At 49.8% G+C, this 19,918-nt stretch overlaps 1 protein-coding gene across 6 annotated transcripts in view; it reads left to right on the top strand.

Annotated features, from left to right (window-relative positions):
* SARDH (sarcosine dehydrogenase) overlaps nt 1-16,790 on the top strand; it is a 69,432-nt gene extending 52,642 nt beyond the window's left edge. For 4 of the 6 annotated variants that reach the window (XM_063316036.1, XM_063316037.1, XM_063316035.1 and 1 more), the window contains 5 exons: nt 872-965; nt 9,955-10,117; nt 12,838-13,006; nt 13,790-13,925; nt 16,289-16,790. In XM_063316036.1, the coding sequence (XP_063172106.1) occupies nt 872-965; nt 9,955-10,117; nt 12,838-13,006; nt 13,790-13,925; nt 16,289-16,414 (688 nt within the window). In that variant the 3' untranslated portion in view covers nt 16,415-16,790. Of the gene's footprint in view, nt 1-871; nt 966-7,787; nt 7,858-9,954; nt 11,540-12,837; nt 13,007-13,789; nt 13,926-16,288 lie in introns of those variants that run through there. The other 2 variants (XR_010068771.1, XM_063316039.1) reach the window with 2 other exon arrangements.
* Nucleotides 16,791-19,918: the final 3,128 nt, after the last annotated feature.

Here is a 19,918-nt window from a genome sequence, read left to right as displayed (position 1 = left end):
CCAAAGTGGAGCAGCACTTCAGCCTTGGCTTTTGGCTCCGCCAAAGCATAATTTCATGCAGAATCCGATAGCTGCCTTAGGAGTCCATTTTCATTTTGTTTCAAAATAAAAAAAACTTTAGTCCCTTGGAGGTTGAACAGAATGATAAAGGTTTGTGGCAATACATGCATTTAGTCTCAGAGGAGGTGGTTTTAAAGGCAAATATTAAAAGAAGTTATGCGGTTTGGGTACATGATTTGTCCAGCTTGAAATTAGGGTTTCTTGATTCACAAACAGGATTCAGAAGATTCTGTTTTTAAACATGGCACGCTTATGACCTTGGCTACAATTGTTTCTGATGACTATGCCTGATCTACTGAATCATCCTTATAAATCTGTTGGCACTCTGACCCCCCTCAAACCTGAACTGGAGGGAGAGGACTGGCCTCTTTATGGTTAAACCTGAAGGCCACTGTAGGTCCAGGCAAGGAATCCTGCTCCTGCCTCGGCCCGCTAGCCCGCTTCCCTCCAGACCGGGGGGCTACGGCTGGGGCCCCGTAACAGGTGAACTGTCAGCGCCCAGCCGAGCCGACCCTGGAGGCGAGCCCGGCCCTCACTCCTTGTAGCGTTTGGCGGCACAACTAACGTGGGCTGCAAGTTGGGCACCACAGCTGCCTTGGCGACTCAGGCTCCGGGTCCACCCGGCGGACAGGCCTGCCGCATGGGGCAGCTGTGATGCTCTTTGCCCTGCGAAGTGGCGTCAATGTCTTTGTCTTTGATGGAGGCAGAACCTTTTTGAGGCTCAGGGTTTGGGGCTGGCAGTGAAGGGGTGGGGGTCTTTCTTTCGGACAAGGGCTCCCACTGCCTCACCGGCCATTCTTGTTCTACGCAGCCGCACCGTTCTGCAGGAAGTGCTGGATGCGGACCTCAGCAACGAGGCCTTCCCGTTCTCCACCCACCAGCTGGTGAAGACTGCCGGCTGCACGGTAGGACCCCCGCCTCACTGACCCTGGTTCCCCTTGGCTAGGGCGGGGCCAGGAGGGGAGGAGATGCCTCCCTCGGGCCTCCTTCTGGGGAGCACGCCAGGAAAGGGACCAGGGAAAAATCAAGAAACCACCATTTCCCCCTTTTTCTCCTCTGCTAAAGGACCAAAACAAAATGTGTAATTGTCCTTCCCCCTCCATTCTGTATGTGTCAGCAAAGGGAAACATCTCTGTGTGCAACTCACATATGCAATCTAGTAATACGTGCGCATTAAAAAAGCTGTGAGGTCTGTGCAGAGTGGATCCCCTGCCCTTGGCCCGTCCCCTACCTTGTGAATCGGCATAGCGGGATGCCCCTGCAACCTGTAGGATTTCCCCATTCATTTTTCCAGGCCCGTAATGTAAGTCAGAGTTGAAAAGATGGAGGTTCACTATGCTTAGAGAGGGAAGGCCATTGGCTTCCTCTCCCTCCTTCCAAATGGTTGAGGGGCCTGTCTGAACCGCGCCAGACTCATCTCCCAAAATAAATCGCCCAGCAGACAGGCTGCAGGTGTGGAGGATGGGATGGCTCTTGCCTGGCAGCATCTGGACAGATCCTGGAAAGGTGGCAGTGCCCCCCTCCCCCGCCACAAAGGAATAAAAACAGCAAAATTGCTGGTTGGCAGGAGCAGTGGAAAAGTACAAGAATGAAGTGTCTGTGTGTGTTTGTGTAATTCGACTCACAGCATCAGAAGTTTCTCCCTAATGTGCAGAGCATGGGAAATGAACAGGGAGAACTAGAGATCCTAACCCAGGATGGCCAAAACTTGCTGGGATGACCCCTAGGATTGGCACATGGCCTTGGAAAGCAAGGACCTATTCAAAGGGACAGACCCAACAGGAAAAGCGGGGTGTTGGGCTGCACACTAAAAAAGCAGTTTACAGATTGAAGCATGGAATCCTATGAAGAGCATTAAGAGGATAAAAGGAGAAAATGCACTGGAAGAGCAGGTTGCTCTAAAGAGTCACCTTGGCTGGCAATATTTGTATCCTGTAGGACAGATGCTTTGCAGGCCTGCCTTCTCCCAAGAATATCTGCCCGTCCCACATGCACCAACAGGCAGGGCATGCTCCAGGTCCCTTCTTGGTGGCAGCCCTGCCCTTAGGAATAATCTCCCCCCTCCCAAATAAATAAATAAGTGCACCCACAAATTTAAGATATGAATGTCCTGTCATCCACCTGTTCAAAATGTTGAGTGAGTTCTGGAGGTGGTAAAAAAAATTAGGACATGTGCAAAGGGAGAATTTCTTATAATAAAAGGGGACTTTATTAGGCTCATGTGGTCATTGATGCACCATGTGATGAAGAAAGAATATTTCTAGGTTTCCTAAACTCTAGAATTAATCACGATATGATTACAAGGTCATGAGATCTGCCTGTGGTGGAACCCGGGAAACAGTGACCTGGGTGCTGTTACCAGGGCCGCAGCGAGGGTCTGTGTCACCTGGGGCAAACATGGATTCCATGCCCATTTTGGCACCCCCCCAGTGCTCATTTTGGCAACCCCCCAGCACGGTGCCCGGGGCACATGCCCCGCTTGCCCCCCCCCCCCCCAGTTGTGGTCCTGGCAGTTACATTCAGCACGCCTGCAAGCGCAACATGACCATCTTTGACCACAAATGGAAATTGTCTCAGAAATGAAGGAAAGAGGGACTGAAAGGACAAGTCAGGCAGGTTAGACCTATTCATTAAGGGGGGGAAGAGTAGACTAATGGAAGAAACCAGGCCTTTCTCCTTGGATTGAACCAAAAGAAGATTGGGATGTTCTGGCCCACCTCGAAATTGTCTAGAAAGCTGTTCTGAGTGCCAGATTTTTAACGTCGCAGCCACTTTGTGTTCAACAACCCAAAGCCCCTGTCTTTTCTAAAATAGCAAACGTGTTGTGTGGGGGGAATTAGGAGGGTAACAGAAACAAATTCCTGGGCACAAAAATATCCATTCCTCCACCTGAGCTTTCAGTGTATGAGTCTCCTCTGAGCCACTAAGACTCTGGTGGTGGAGATGGGGACATCTAGCAAACACTAGCAATCAGATCCAGCAAGCCTGAAGTCTGCCCACCTCTGCTAGAATATTGTGTTGTGCACACTGATGGTGTTAACAAGAACAGATTTAGTAACATCACACCAAACAAGCCCCAAATTAGTCTCAGCTGATCAGGCTAAACATGAAAAACTCCAACACTGGGCAAGAATAGGCTGCCAGGAGCACCCTTGTCTCCCCTTCCTTTAGCTCACTAAGGGCCCATCCCCAAGGACAGTGGGGGGCCATTGAGGGCAGGAGTGAAGGTGCCATCCTCAACCTCCCCCCGAAATCTCTGGCCCTTTCCCCACTCCTCTTGGCAAAGCTGTGCCGCGCCCTCATGGTTCCAGGGTGGGCAGTGGGATGGTGGCTGGCCTCGCTCCAATTGGCTGTCTTGGGGGACACTGCTGATGGGTCAGCTGAGACGTGGCCAGCAGTCTGCCAGTTGACTGCTGGATCCTGCCCCAGCTTCTGTGGTGAGGGGGCCAGGGGGCAGCAGACCCACAGTGCTCGTGTGCAGGAGATGGGGAGGGCTCTCCCACGGGGGCCCCGTGGCTGCTCCCAGATGCCACAGTCTGGCTGTGGAGTGACATTATCAGTGAAAAGGCCTACGAACGCTGGGGAAGGGATGTTGTGGGCAGGACAGAGGAGTGTGTGCAAAGGTGCCTGAATGCACCTTTTTACTCAGAAAATCCAAGTAAGAACCCCACAGGAAGAAAAACCATCTATTTTAAAAGAGGGCCCCCTGCTCAGTTTGTCCCAAGGCTGGGGGAGAGCTGAGTCTTCAGGGTGGGGGTGAGAGGGTGATGCTGTCCTCTTATGGGGCAGAAAAAGGCCACTTCCTCGTTCCCATCAGATGAAATTGCTTAGCGGGCTGGGGCTGGGGCTGGGGCTGGGGCTGGGCTGGAGCATGTGGACTCTGCCCATCAGCACAGGAGAAGTCTTGAGAAGTGAGGGTGGCATAGGAACGTTATTGCAAAGAGGTAAAGAGAGGAGGGCCTCCGCAGAGACCTGCAAGCTGGCCCTCCATGGTTCTTGGCAGGACCAGCTCTGATGGCCTCAGCGGTCGACCAGCCCTCCTGGGAAAATGAGTTGCAGAAAGAGCAGCCTGTGCACAATATACAGATTGTCCTGGGTTTTTGAGCCACCTTGGGAGGAAGAGGAAAAGGACTCCCGGCACAAGGGGGAGGGGCCTGGCCGCTCTCACCCCAGCAGACAGGTTGGGAGTCCCCTGCTTGCTAATGTAGCAGGGCCTCTTTCCACCCCGGAGGTTGCTGAGAACTAAGAAGGGGCGGAAGAGCACTGCTCTGCTTCCCCAGTGCTACCGCTGGCACAGACAGCAGCTTTCAGGTTTTAGGTGGGGATGTTTCCAGCTCGAACGGGGGCCTCCTGCAGGTGAAGCCTCTGCTTGGCTGCCAAGATCTGCTCTAAAGCTAACCCTGCTCTGTAAAGCCATTTGCGAGAGCGCTGATGCTTTTGTGGCTAGGGAGCTAACCGCCGAACCGCCGCAGAAGCGTCTTTCCATTCTTTGGCTGTCAGGTCCACCCCGTGCTCGGGGAACAGCAGCCAAGCAGCGCTCTGGTTCAGTGCTGGTATTAAGTAGGCAGCAGGACAGGATCCCCCAAAGCCAGTGGGGAGATGTGGATCAGCCCGTTGCCTGCGAGCGTCCCTGAGAGCGCCAAGCATGCTTTTCTGATCCAGAGGCAGCTTTCTGAAGAGACACCAAGTGGAACTGGCAGCTGCTGGCTTGGCAAAGATGCTCGTGCATTTCCGGCAGCATCAGAAACAGCCTGGTGAGCAGTGCAGCCTGTGGCAGAGTTCAGGGAGGAGGAGGAGGCCTGTGGAAGAGGCAGGCTGAGCAGGTGAACCTGGAGAAGCCAGAAACTCTCTCAGTTCTGACAAAGCCCCAAAGCCGTGCACAACTTCAGGGGCACTTCAGAAGCCTTTGGCTGATCTACTTGCACGTGTCAGTGCAACTAGGAAGGCCGAGAAGTGGGTTCAAGGGTTTCAAAAGGGGACCAAACTGCATAGCCACTTCTTAAAAACTCCACTGGAGTTGGGTGACCAGCATGTTTTAAATACTACTCCTACTCCTGATGATGATGGTCTACCAATCCATCAATGGAGAGACTGCAATGAACCAGCCAACACCCGACAAAAACAAAGAAGAAACAGTGCAGTGACAACCCAAAGAAGTACAACAAGAATGCAGTTTGGATAAAGGAGGCGGAGAAGAAAAAAAAAGCTGAAATGAAAGAACTTGTAATAACAGCAGAAATGGTGGAGAAAAGGGCAAGGAAGCTCAAGAATTGGGCAGCACCAGGTGAAGATGAACTGCATGGTTTTTGGTTGAAACACCTGACTGGCCTGCACCCACTCATTGCCAGGCTGGCAACTCGCTTACAAGAAAGACCAATGAAGAACAGAAAAGAGACATGGCAAGTATTACATGGCCAGTAAATTAAAGGGGAAGAAAAAAACCTAGCAGGCAAAGCAGATAACAACAAGACCTGGCAATGGCTAAGAGCAGGAAAGTTGAAGCAAGAGACAGCGGGGCTGATTCTGGCTGCACAAGACCAGGCCTTAAGAACAAACGCAAACAAAGCCAGAACTGAAAAGACAGCAACAGACAGCACATGCCGCCTCTGCAAAGCTGAAGAGACAGTGGGCCGCTGAGTTGGCCGCTGCAAGAAGATTGCACAGGCTGACGACAAACAACGGCATGACAAAGTAGCAAGAGTGGTGCGCTGGGATATCTGCAAGGACTACCACTTGCCTGCAAGCAAGAACTGGTGGGACCACAAAACAGACAAAGCAATAGAAAATGAAGAAGCCAAAATGAAGAAGTGCTCTGGGACTTCAGAATTCAGACAGACAAGCACCTGCCACACCACACCCCAGACTTAACCATTGTTGATAAGAAAGACAAAAGGTCTGGATAGTGGACATTGCAGTATCTGGAGACAGCAGAATGGAAGAGAAAGAACTGGAGAAAATCACAAAATATAAAGACCTGCAAATAGAATGACTGTGGTAAAAGAAAGCAAAGATAGTACCAAAAATAATAGGCACCTTGGGTGCAATCCCAAAACATCTGGAGTACCACTTGAACACATTCGGCACTGACAAAATCACCATCAGTCAATTGCAAAAGGCAGCTTTACTTGGCACAGCTGACATCCTGTGATGATATCTTTAACACCATCAAACAACAACATCTGCCTATCCCAGGTCCTTGGGAAGAACTCAGTAGGTGGACAAAAAGCCAAATCCAGTCTAAACATCTGGCTGACTGTGTGACCAACTGTAAATTGCATTAGGAAGATCAAGGCGTGGTTTAGTCAGATTTCAGTTCAAGCTGGGCAGTCACAATCAGTGGCTTCCTCCGAAAGAGTTGGGACTGGGAACAGGGCACTGAGTGGCAGTTCTACTGGGACAGCCAAGGAGAAGAAGCTTGGAGCTGGTTTGCATGTGGTCCAGCAACAAAGAGCCTGTGGCCAGGCAAGGGGCACTGAAGTGGCCCCAGGAGCAAGGGGTGGACTGTTTCCCCATGCCTCTGCATTAAGCAAGATTGAGCAAAGCCATGAAGCTTATGGCAGAAGAGGGCATAACACTGAAGTATTTTTCTGGCCATGCCCACTTGTTAAAATGTGGCCCCAACCCTTGGCTCAAAACAAGAGTTATTAACCCCTTATCTAAGGCAATTAAAGGAAGACAGCTACTTTTAAACATTGCAAATAAGTCGTGTGTGGATGGAATAGCACCAGCTGCAAACTCAAGGCCCTGCTGTGCCTGCCTTTTTGCTGGCGAGCATCAGCAGAGGGGCCCAGCGGGGAGTGGTGCTCAGTGCCAGGGCTGCTGGGGCCCCTGGTGCTTCGGATGGGAGGCAGCCAGTCCTTTCCAGGAGCTCCCAGTGGACAAACAATTGCCCCCCAGCAGATGATACCAGGGCAGGAGAGAAGCCAGGCCGAGAATTGCTGGACGGTTCAGCCACCGCCACAGCCTCGGCTGGCAGGAAGCACAACTTTGACAAGGGTGCACAGAATGAGGGAAGCCCTCGGGTTGACCTTGGAGTTTTTCAAAGTTTTTCCTGGATGGGTGATGTTCATTCAGTCCTTAGGGGAATTTGCCTCTAGTTAATTTAACCCCCCCCCACCCCCCCAAGGCCCTGGAAAATGAACACCAGCATCTTTCCTTTCTGCACAGAAGGTTGTATTTGTCAGAGTGTGCTGGAAAGCGTTTGGCTCAAGAGATCAGAAAAATCACATGCACCAGGCATTTCTATAAAAATAAATGTATTTACAGAAAGCACAAAAACATATTTTACAAGCTGTGCATTCACACGTGCTCAGAGAGGACTGGGATGCAACTGGGCTGGCAGGCTACAAAAGCAAAACTAAACAAGTCCAGGCAGTTTCCTCCCCTAGGCAACACAGCTTTTAACACCCAAACTGAGGACAATTAAGTTTGACCTTTTCACCCTGCCGATACTTAAGGAAGTACTCAATTACCATAGTAACCTAGTGGCTTGGTCTGAGCAAAAAAAAAAAAAGAAATGCCAACACTCCCCTTTGTTTTGCTAAGGAGTAAGACACAAACCAATTTTTTTTGTCAACTCTGTATGTCTTGGTAGAGCAAGAGGTTTGGTTAAAATATCAGCAATCATGTCTTTTGATTCACAATATTTTAACATTATTTCCCCTTTAGCTATCATGTCTTTGATATATTGATATCTAACATCTATATGTTTTGCCCTATTCTTGCAGGCTTCAGATTTTGCCATTGCAATGCAAGCTTGATTATCCTCATAAACAGTTATAGGCTGGTTCACTTCCATACCTATGTCTTTTAACAACTGTTTCAACCATACAACCTCGTTACAGGTTTGTGCTAGAGAATAAAACTCTGCTTCTGCAGTGGAAAGAGCAACAAGTGTTTGCTTTCTAGAATGCCAGCCTAAGCTTGACCCAGCAAATTGAATTAAAATTGAATTAAAATCTCAGAAGATTTTTCCTGTCACTGACATCTGCTCCCCAGTCAGAATCGGCAAAAGCCTGCAATTTCTCTGTTCCACAGGCAATAATTCTTTGTTCCTTGCAAATACCTCATTAACCTCTTCAATGCTGCTTTTCCAGTAGACATAGGCTTCTCTACCTGTCTTCCAACAGTATTTCTTTACAAATAATGTTCTCATTCTAGAATGTTCAGGCAGGCAAATGTTTTCAGGCTGGAGGGTTCCAACAATTACTGGTGGTTTTTTTCTTACAACATTTTCTGTACCTGCTTAAACTGATTTGATTAGCCACAAACCTGAGCTGGAAAGAGCTCCAGGCTCTGGGAGCAGAGGACATTGTGGCTTCTGCCACCTCCTGATCTCTGCTCCCCCCCCCCCGCCCCCTTTTCTTCCACAGCTCTTTTGCTGGACCTCTAAAGAAGGGTTGTATTATATAAAATAAAATAAATTGTGGTGAAGAAGCCTGAGGATTGCCAACCCCACTTCCAGGCTTTCAAGGGGGTGGATTTCATTTATTTATTTGATTTCTTTGGTGGGGGGTGCCTCTGCTTAAAACAAGCTGGCAGAGTCCTGTGGGTCTCTCAGACAGAACTAAATCTGTTCCAAGGCTTACAACTACACCAGGCAATGATGAAAAAGGGCAAAAAAAAGTCCACAGTTTCCCTTTTCAGCTGCAATCTTGGAGTTAGGACTGAGCTTGAGAATGGAATTTGGTTCTGCCAAGCCAAGCCAGGACTAGCACAGCCAGGGTGAAGGTTTTCCAAAGCCAAGCACCCCAGATCCGGTCACTTCTCAGACTGCTGTGCCATCCTGTGGGCATTGGGTTGGGCATTGGAGAGCGGGGGAGTTCTGTGAACCTCAGCAGACCAGGGCCCCGGGCCCCAGGAGGCCTAGATCCGGAGGGATGTACCCAGTGTTCGGCAGGGGCCTCTCCGAAGGGTCACCTGCTGTGCTGTATCCTTGCTGTTGCTGGAACTGGGAGCGCGGGGTGAGGGGCTTTGCAGACCAAGCACTGTGTTGAGCCATGTGCTGTGGGGGCACTGACAGTCTGTCAGCTGGGTGCAGCTGGAGTGCTTTGGGGGGGGGCTCTGCTCCATGAAATGCTCCTCCTCAGGTGCAAAAATGCAGCGCCCTCTGAATTCTCTGGAGCTGTTCCTTGAAGAGGCCTCCCGTGGCAATGGGGCAGGGGGGTGGGGAAGAGGAAAGGTGTTGCGGGTTTATTTTGGGCTCCCTGACAATAGAGGCAGGCACTAAGGCTGTCACACTCCTGGTGGCGTTGATGAGAGAGGTGCGGGAGCTGAATCACCAGGAGCTGGTGCAAGCAGCTGTTTTTAACCCCTTCCTTCCAACAGAAGAAGGATCGGGCCTGGCACAGCCCCAGAGCAAGGCTCTGCCCTGGCTTTGGCAGCTGCCCAGAAGGGGTCTTCGGATGCCCCCTCAGTCCTCCCTCCCTCCCTGCCTGCCCCGCCTTGCCTCCAAGTCTGACTGGAGCAGCGCCAGTCCTGCCGGAGAGCGGCTATGCCCCGGCCTCCTGGGACTGCCAGCCCAAGGCCCCACGGCCAGCCTTCTGGGGTCACCTGGCTCCCCACTGCTAGCCAGCCTGAAGGCCCCTGAGCCCAAACCAGGCAGGACAAACTCTGCAAGATGCCCAGGTGGTCATTCCGAGCCCTGGGAATTTTCCAGGGGGAGCAGAACTGAGGATTCTCTGCAAGTGAGGAAGGGGCTCACTTCAAAGAAAGGAGGAAATGGGAAAAGTGGAAGAATGTGTTTTCTTTGGGAGGTGATTGATAATATACATGGAAGGCTTATATAATTGGTGTCCCAAGGTAGATGTAGGACAGGGCAGGGCAGGGACTTGGTCAGGGGATGTTGCATTTCCCTCACCGCCACCTTCTCCTGTCTTCACCTTTGCCCCTCAGGTCCGGGCCATGAGGCTGTCCTTCGTGGGAGAGATGGGCTGGGAGCTTCACGTGCCCAAGGAGCACTGCGTGAAAGTGTACCGCGCTGTTGTGGAAGCTGGTGCCAAACACGGCATTGCTAATGCTGGTTACAGGGCCATCGACTCTCTCAGCATTGAAAAAGGTTTGGGGGAAGAACTCATGTTTGCTTAGAGATGGACGGCCCCCTCTGAGCGTCGCTGTGCGTGCAAAGACTCCGCTCTGAGCTGCAGGGCCCAGGCCTCTCAAAGGGGAGTCACCGTGATAGCAGGTCCAGAGACTGATCAGAAGGCGAGGATTGTCAGCATAAGTAACCCTACCGATTCCCATCTCTGTCAGATCTCTAGGAACACCACCCCACCCCATCCCACCCCACCCCAGCCTCCTTGGGGCAAAATCAACTCTCTCCCTTCTCTTCAGGTTCAGTGCCAGCCCCACCAGCCATCCAGCTGCACAGTCTTGGTCTAGTGAAGGAGTAAGAGGGGCGAAGATGACCCCCTGCCCACCTGCTTTCTTGGGCCACCCTTGCTCCCTGGAAATGCCTCTTCTAGCCTTAAGGGGCACCTTCAGAGCCTGGGTAGCTCTTCCCCCAAAAAAGAAACACAACCCAGAATAAGCACAACATCAAGCCAATACCCAGGAAGATGTTGGGTCTAGCCAGACTCTGGTTGTCTAGAAAGGAACAGTCAGTAGGTGGCTGGCTTTACTGACTTCACTTGAGGTCCTTTGTTACTAACCTGTCCCTGCAAAGTTTGATGGATGCGATTGCTAAAAGGCTGGAGGATTCCTTGACCTGGACTGTTGAGCAAGAGAGTTCATTGAAGGACTGGGCAGAAGGGGGGAGCGAGAGAGAGTGAGAGCAGAGTCTTTTTATAGCTGTTCATCTCGCATTTGTGACTCTGCTGTGAAGGAGGAGTCCAGACAAGATCTAGGCTTTTCCTGTCCCATGGAGGAAGTCTGTCCTCCTCATTCTAAGCTTTACCTTCTAGAGAAGAAGGAGCTTTCCTCTTGGCTCAAGTAATCAACCCAGAAATAATATTATAATAATAATAATAATAATAATAATAATAATAATAATAATACTTCAGACTAGAAGTTCTCTTTCCTGTCATGTCCATATTTCAGTTTCCAGAATACTGTTTCCCTGTAAGTCCAACTACAGTTGGTTTAATGTACATGTGAAGACTGCATCCTTGCCTGATGATTGGAAGCTGTTATTGTTCTCTTATGCAAAGGGAAAGCCAAAAAGGGGGAATGCAACAACTACAGGCCATACAGGCTGACTGGTTTGTTAAGTGTGTCTGAGAAGGTGTTTGGCAGAAATCTGGTTGAAAGTATACCAAAAAGTAACAAAGGCAAGATTTGTAAGTTGCAATGTGGCTTTGGGCTAGTCAGAGGTTATGCAGACCATATTTTTGTTCTTCATGTCACTGAGAAATGTATAAATGTGAGAAATAATGATTATTGCATATCTGTTGATTTAAGCAAAGTGTATTTTAAAGTTAATAGGTTTGCATTATGGGATACTTTGCACAGATGTGGAGTTAAAGGTTGATTGATGAACATGGTAAGAGCCCAGCCCAGAACAAGCTTCCTTGTGGATTTGGCCTTCCCTTGGCAGCAACAGCATTCTTCAGCACTCTTCTTCTCACCCTAACCCTAACCCTAACCCTTCGTATAGGTCAAAAAGTCTCCCAGCCACTCCGTAAGCAAACCCCACCCATGTTTCCACATCTCTTCTCTTGCACCCTCTCCCCCTGGAGCATTAGGTTTGTCAACTTTTTCACAGCATTTAGAACATCATTTCCACCCATTTTTCTCACTTGAGCGGTGGGATGAAGGCAGGGCAGGTTAGGTGAGGGAAGGCCTTAAGTCTTCACTAATAGCTGGCAGGTCCAGCCTCTTAAAGTTTTAACTCTTGTGTGCGTGCATGTGCGTGTCTGTATATGTCTGCATGTATTTCTGTCTCCTGCCTGGATATTTTCTAACTGTGCCCCCCTGACAGGTATGAGTTCTCCAACTAAGCTGTCTTAATAAATCCATTCCAATTGGACCCCAAATACTGGCAGTCTGGAATTAGGCTAGCAATTAGCCAATGCAAGAAAAAGAATTAAAATGCCCACAAAGCTGATCTAATTTGTTGTCATGGTTTTGTTCCATTAATAGATGAGAGAGCAAGTGAGGTGCTTCAGGCAAGCTATTTGCCCTCCTTTTGTTTCATGGCCTTAATTGTGGAGGCTGTTTCCTTCCTTCCTTCCTTCCTTCCTTCCTTCCTTCCTTCCTTCCTTCCTTCCTTCCTTCCTTCCTTCCTTCCTTCCTTCCTTCCTTCCTTCCTTCCTTCCTTCCTTCCTTCCTTCCTTCCTTCCTTCCTTCCTTCCTTCCTTCTTTCTGACGGTTGTCTGCCGAGGGTTTCAGCAGCACTGAAATGCTGTTTTATGAACATGGGGTCCGAGAATTCAGAGCACCCAGCTCCATTTACAGGGCCACCCTTCTTCTTTGGCAGAGATCAAAATCAGTCAGCTCAGTCTCCTTCAGGCCTCCTCCCTCAGCCAAGTCAAAGGGCCTGGGGAGGGGGGCTCCCCCCAGCACAAACGGCCTTGGCCCTGTGACTTTTTGCCTTTTGCTGAGAGTCCGGTGGCTTGTCTGGTGGCTTGGGCGGGGTGGTGATGAGCCCTGGCCTGGGGAGGGGTGAGGCTTTGGCTGGAGGGCTGCTGAGAAGTCCCCCCGCCCATTTGTCTCCTCTGAGCTTGCTCTCCCTTGGCTAGCAGTTTTCCTCAGAGTTCCCCGGGCAGACAGCGGGAAGCAGGATACTTCTTCGGTCCCTCTTGGAAAGCAGCCTCCGATGTGCTCTCTTGGGCCCATCAGGTTATCGGCATTGGCACGCGGACCTTCGCCCGGATGACAGTCCCCTGGAAGCCGGCCTGGCCTTCACGTGCAAGCTCAAGTCAGACCTTGGTTTCCTTGGACGGGGGGCAGTCGAGGCCCAGAGAGCCGCCGGTCTCTTCCGCCGCCTGGCCTGTTTCACCATCAATGAGTGAGCAATTTTGTCCAGGGGAGAGGAGAATCCTTTTATGTCTGATTTCAAAACTTGATGCCTGACAGTATTTGAATGCTGATCTTTCATAACTGATTTTATTTAAAGGTTTCTGTGCTGCCGTATTTAATTTCTGACAATATTCACTGATGACTCTGCAGTATTGTTTGCACTCACGTTATACAATGGAGGTCTTCTAGTCCAACCCCCTGCCCAGGGCAGGAATCCTCAGACCATCCCAGACAAATGCTGTCCAACCTTTGCTTGGAAACTTCCAGTGACGGAGACCCACGACTCCTCCAGACAGGAGGAGCCCTTGTGGTCAGGGAGTCCCTTCTTATTTTGAGTTTGGACTTCCCTCTGTTAAGCTTCCGCCTGTTGGTTCTTGTCCTACCCTTGGGCACTCGGGGGAATAGATCCATGTTCTCCATTTTGAAACTGAAGAGAGGTTTCATGTCAGAAGCAACGTTCCTACAATTAGTCCACTGAGAAACGTTCCCGTTTGCCTAAAACAGTAATGGAGATTTTCAAATGGAGCTGGATGGAATCTGGGATGGTTTAGTGGATTGCTGCCGTGGTGGCCCAGAAGGGCCCTTCCCAATCTATGATCCGCTATGACCCCATCCATTTATGTTTGCTGATACTGAATTCAGCACGGCTTCCCAAGCTAACCAGTTCCTGTAACTACAACGACATGAATTCATGACGTAGTACGGCCTCATCGCTGCGGGGCCAGAAACATCAATGTACTCTCCTGATGCAGTGGCTTCCTCTCTGTTTCAGAAAGGTCCCTCTCTTTGGATTGGAGGCCATTTGGCGGAACAGCCAAGTTGTCGGACACATCCGAAGGGCAGACTTTGGACACGCTATCAACAAAACGATTGCCTATGGTTACATCCGAGATCCTGATGGAGGGCCAGTGAGTAGTGAGAACCTCATGTGGTTCTGAGGAGGTGCTGGACAGGGGTCTCCCCCAAGACTGATAAGTGCAGGCTAGACAGAGCCTGGTGATAGCTCCCATTCTTTCTTGCTCCAGATTGGTGAAGATGAGCCGCTAAGGAAAAAAGGGTTGAATCGTTTTGATTTTACAAGATAAGATGCAATGGATAAGTGCAGCTCTATGCAGAGTCTAGGTCCTCTAGAAGAGGCTCTGACTGTTCTCTGTTGGGCTCTGTCTTGGGGGGACGGCACCTGGCCCTACACTGTTGGGCTGGGTGGGCACAGAAACGACCTGCTTCTGTGCTCCCCTGCCTTGACCTCCTGGGGGAGAGCAGAGGCTTGTCTGCCTGGGCAGAGTGCATTGGACGGCCAAGCTGCCCTGAGGAAAGACAGTCCATGGGTGGACTGGAAAGAGGGCTTTGCTTTTAGGTCAGCTCTTCATCATACCTTGTTTTTTGGGTAATCCCAGTCTTAGACACAGAGTGAGTCGGGATGGATGTTTTAACCTAAGCCAAGGGGGCTGGAGCCTCAGTGCTGCAGCTCTTTGGGTGTCCATTGCTCGCTCTGGTCCCATCTAGAAAGACAGCTGGTCTCCACCCCTGAAGAGGCCCCAACAACTAGCAGGGCAGAGAGTAGTTGCATCCTCCGGCCCATCTTCCCACTTTCTTCCTTCCCTTTCCCACCCTGTCCCCCAGTTTAAAGATGTGGCTCCCATCTGGAGGATAGAGAAAGCAGCTTCAGGGATACCCCTCCCTTTGGCCATTTGTCGTGTGGAGTATCTTCTGACTGGGGGCGTGCCTTGCTTTGGGCTGGGGGCTTATTCACTGCTCCCTCTCCCCTCTCCAAGTCCTGCAAGGGAGGAGGAGGGGCACGCTCGACTCTTACTGCAACCTCTCCTGATGTGCCTCTGCACGTTTAGCAGCGCCTCCAAAACACGCTGAGGGAACATTTCCATGTCCCAGCAGCCTGGCTGGGGCATCTGCAGGCCAGGGCGAGGCAGAATGTAGCTTGCTGTGGCTGGGTCTTCCTTCCCAGGAAGGAGCCACAGCTGAGTCTGAGCAAGGTGCCTCCCACCTTTGGGGAGAAGCCCTCGGCCCCATAAGCCTTCCGCCCCCAGCGACTTGTTCTGCCCCAGACTGCTGCTGGGTGTGCAGGTGGCATCGCTGAAAGCGAGACCCACACGGTTGGGAAATCCTTCCAAAGGCCCCGGCCCTGCTGTTGCTGAGTGCCTTAAGTTCAGTAACAGGCACATATATGTGTGGTTAAAAGGTTACGGTAGAATTTAGAGTTCCTTAATGAGGCCACAGTCCTGAATGTCCTGGGAGCTGAGGCGGACCTGGCAAGGCCAGGGATATGGAGCTGCTGGCGGCCTCCCACTCTCCATTTGGTTTCCAGCAATCAGCCTCCAAACCTTTTCCTCCCTGTTTCTGGTACCCGATAAAATACCCTCTGACAATGAGTTCCCAGGAGAGATCCTGCCTCCAGAGACCACAAGTGTCTATTCAGGCAGTCCTAAACCCCAATTAAAGCTGTCCTAAGTGGCGCCGTGCTGGGGCAATCTCTTCCGAACGCAGCCACCGTGGTGCTTTTCTGCCTCGCTCCACGGGCTCCCGTGCGCCCTGCAGAAGCACAAAGGTCATTCAGCGGAGTGGTGTGTGTCGGCTGCCTCTTGCACGTTAATTGCAGAGGTGGAACAATGAGGAGAGGGTGGGGGCTTCTGGGGAGGCTGTTGAATATTTGTGGAGGCTGTTGGGAGGGGAGCAGCCAGCCAACTTTGGGGTAAGGGGGGGTGAGGAATGGGCCCATGTGGGACCTGGGGACCTCTTTGGAGCACGCAGAAGAACTTTGCTGGCACCGTTTTGATCTTCTGGTTGGGTGGGCAGCGCCCCCATTGTAGGTTGGCTGTGAGAGAACAAGAAGGCCCCCAAGGTCAACAGTCAGGACCCTTGTGGTTGGCTGTCTCTTGCCTTTTGCCCCCAAACCCTCATACAGGAAATGTACAGTCTACAACCAGGATAACTAATGTGACATTATTTGTCACAGCGATTTTTGTAGGATTTATTCTTGAGAATATTTTACCTACATTTTAAAAAATCCAGTTTTTGCAGATAAAAAATACAGAGTTTGCAAGAATCTGAATTTTGTGTGTAGAATCACCCCCATTTTTTTTCCATTGTTCCTGTAGGATAACTTTACCAGTACAGTGATTCAGTAGCTAGAATCCTTTTAAATGAGGTGGAAGATTGTAATAGAGACGGAGAGGAATTTGTTCCCTGTGCCTGTTTCCTCACAGAAACGAGAGAGTGAGTGATGGAGCCATACTTTGCTTTATTCCCTACTTAGGTCTCCCTTGAGTTTGTGAAAAGTGGTGACTACGTCTTGGAAAGGATGGGAGTTCCTTTTCCCGCCCAAGTCCACACCAAATCCCCTTTTGATCCAGAGAACAAGAGAGTGAAGGGGATCTACTGAATCTGTTGGACATAGATCTGAATCTGCAGCAGGAGGGGGACAATTAAAGAAAATGGAACCTGGAAAGGGCGATGTTCACAATTCATCGGATTCCATGCCCACCTCAAGAAAAGTCCTGAGGCTGAGTTGGTGGGAACGTAAATTTCCTGTTTTGGACACTTACCAGGCACAGCACCAGATGACCCGGCTGTGTGTCTCCAACATCCAGTACTGTTTCCGAAGATGGAGGTTTTGTCAGTGGGCTTGAAAGTCACCTCACGCATTGATTCTGTAGACAGCCTGATTTAACTAGTACCCCTTTCAGATCTTCTCCATCTTTGGCCATTTGGCCCTTCTGCCATAATTATAATAAAAAGGACAACTGTATCTCATTTTTTCAGCATCTAGCTTTACCTATAAATTAAAAAAAATATTTCCCATGATAATGTGTTTTCTTTTTGCTGAATTATATTGTCATAATATAAGGAGTATAGCAGAGCAAGGCCTTTTTCAGAGTCTGTATTAGCACTTTCCTTAAGCCTCTTATAGAAGGAAATGTTTCTTTCCAGTCCAGCGTTCACTTCATGGTAGGTTGCTTGGCAAGAAGATGGCATGGTTTGTCAGTACCTTCTTTGGGAGTGTTCTAGTGCCTTGGTATCTCCTGGTGGTCTCCCTTCCGAGATGTAACTGTGCCTGTGCCTGTGCCTGTGCCTGACTCTGCTTAGCTTCCCAGCCAAGAGAAGGACAGCCAAACATGCTGCCACCTTCAAGGTCTCCCCAAACCTTCAAGCTGATGGCAGGCAGGATTATTTCTAGTGATCTGAACCATTTCCAAAATCCACCCGTATCTTATTCACTGTGAATACTTCAATAACAATTTCCCTAACAAAGAGAGGGTCATGGAGGTAATTTATGGGCTTGTTAGCTACCTTCTGGCTGGACCCAGAAAATACTAGAATATGCAGTTGCTTTTCTATTCAGATTCTTGTCCACACAACCTGCTACCCTCTACCCCGCCCGGTATTTCACCGTCTTCTTTGGGCCAAATGACACACCCAGCTGATTTCAGTGGCAAAAATGATGCAGTTACCCTGGTGTGGAGGCAGCATCATTTTGGAAACAGGGTAAATTGGGTGGCGGTTTCAGTTTTTCCCAGTCAAAAATGTGTCTTAAAAGAAGATAAGCTACTGAACATTTTTTAAAAAAGAAAAGTTAACAGTAAAATGGTTAAAGTCCAAAACATGCATCATGATAATTAGATGTTAAACAACAAAACCAGCACATTTGTATTAAAAAGGTTGTTGGGCATTTATATTAAGAGCCATAGATATTAGGTGCATTTAAAGCCTCTTATCTTAGGAGACATGACAAGTGTAAACTTGAAGAGACCCACTTTGGCCTAGTGGTCAAGGCATTGGGCTAGAAACTGGGAGGCTATGAGTTCTAGTCCCACCTTAGGTGCAAAGCCAGCGGGGTGACCTTGGGCCAATGTCATTCTCCCAGCCCTAGGAAGCAGGCAATGACAAGCCACTTCTGAAAAACCTTGCCAAGAAAACTGCAGGGACTTGTCTGGGCAGCCACTAAGAGTCAACAACTGACTTGAAGGCACCAACCCCACCCCCAAAAAAACCTGTTGAAAGTCTGCATGCATATATTTTTTAAAATATTCCAGACCATAATAATGCCTTTTTGCATTGTTTTGCATCTTTATATAATCCACACAACTCAACTCTCCTTCCACATTTTCCACTCCTAAATATTTCCAAAATCCTGGTCTCATACCAGGGTTCTGCTTTCACCCAGAACCATGGAGAGAACCTTCTCAGCTTCCAGAACCCTCTTCCAGGAGCCCTCTCCCAGAGGAACCATGAAGCTAAACACAGCTCCTGTTGACCCCCTTCAGTCCTAAAGCAGATTGTGTGTGTGTGTGTGTGTGTGAGAGAGTGAGAGAGTGAGAGAGAGAGGTCAGTTGAGGCCATGTGGGATCGGGGAGGGGGGGCAGGTTGGGTGAATTCACCCAAAGAACACAGTTACTAGCAAGTAATCAGTTCATCGGTCACATCCATGCCATTAATAAAAGTTCCAAAGAACGGAGGACCCCAGGCTAATCTTCACATTCAGTTTGACAGACAACCATTGATGAGTCTTGTGGATGGTTTTCGAACATCTGCTTAATGGGCAGATCACCAGTCCCCGTTTCCTCAGGTGGCCAGTCAATAGGAACTACATACAATGCCTGCTGCAAAACTGGCCAAATGTGAGGATGTAGCAGCAGAAGTACTGGAAGGATAAGGACCCTGTGTTGAATGGAATGAACATCTCTTCACCTGTGGCAAAGGGATGGAAAGCAACCGATACGGAGGAAGCAGAGCCTCATGTCTTGGTGCAGTTCACCAAGTCAGACCTTCTGGTTTGCAAGCTGCTCTTCTGCTGCTGGACAAAGATTAATTTAGAAAGAAGGAGTAATCTGATAGGTTTAGCCAATCAAAGCCTGCAGTCATTCAATCCCTGGGATCAAACTTCAACCACAGAAGAAAGGAATTGTCTCCAATCCTGCTTTTCCACCAACTTTGGAGGCCAGTTGCTCCGGACCTCAGGACACCCTGACTTTGGAAGCTCCAGAAGAAGTTGTGCTGGGAGGCTGAAGAACTGAAGGAACCAGAGAACCAACCCAGACCAACCACATCGTAGCTGGGGTGGAGATTTGGTCAGCTAAACTGTCTGACCTACAAGAGATCAGAGGGACACACTCATCTCATTGTCTCCATCTTTCGCCAGTCAGGATGGGTCATTAACTTGGATTTGCTATTGGGGTTGCTTTGTTCTCAATGATTTATACAGCAGGGATTATGGATTTGGTTTTAACAACATACTCCCAGCCATCAGCCTGTTAGCTCATGTTTAAGAAGTTGGTTTCCAAGTTGTGCTGGAGGCACATCTGGGAACAGCCCGTGGGAGGGGAGGAAAAAGAGCAAAGGCTGGGGAGAGGGACATTGCTCCAAGACTGATGCTTCCCTCCCACCTTTCTGCACAACCAACCAATTTTCTCTCATTTGCTTTCTCTAAGAAAAAGTGCTGGGGGAAGGAAGGGACTTTGCTGGTTCTCCAAAGAGCTGCACTAAACATGATGCAAAATGGGTGAGTGTGGCTGTGTCATCTATACAGGTGGGGACAGAAGAGTCAATGCCATTCCTATTTGGGAGACAAGCTGATAAGTATGTTCTTTTTTAATTATGTATTTCTTGGATTTATATCCCACTTTTCCTCCAAAGAGAACCAGTTTGGTGTAATGATGAAAGGCACCAGACTGGAAGCCAGGAGACCATGAGCTCCAATCCCGCCTTAGGCACGAAGCCAGCGGGGTGACCTTGGGCCGGTCCCTCTCTCTCAGCCCCGGGAAGAAGCAGGCCAGGGCAAACCACCTCTGAAATCTTGCCAAGAAAACTGCAGGGACTGGTCCGGGCAATTGCCAGGAGCCAACGCTGACTCGAAGGCGCCAAACAACAGACCGACAAAATGTCCTCC

This window comes from Candoia aspera, chromosome 16 (genome assembly GCF_035149785.1).
Source record: "Candoia aspera isolate rCanAsp1 chromosome 16, rCanAsp1.hap2, whole genome shotgun sequence".
Classification (NCBI taxonomy): Eukaryota; Metazoa; Chordata; class Lepidosauria; order Squamata; family Boidae; genus Candoia; species Candoia aspera.
The sequence above is the reverse complement of the archived record's forward strand: the minus strand, read 5'-3'. Positions and strand labels throughout refer to the sequence as shown.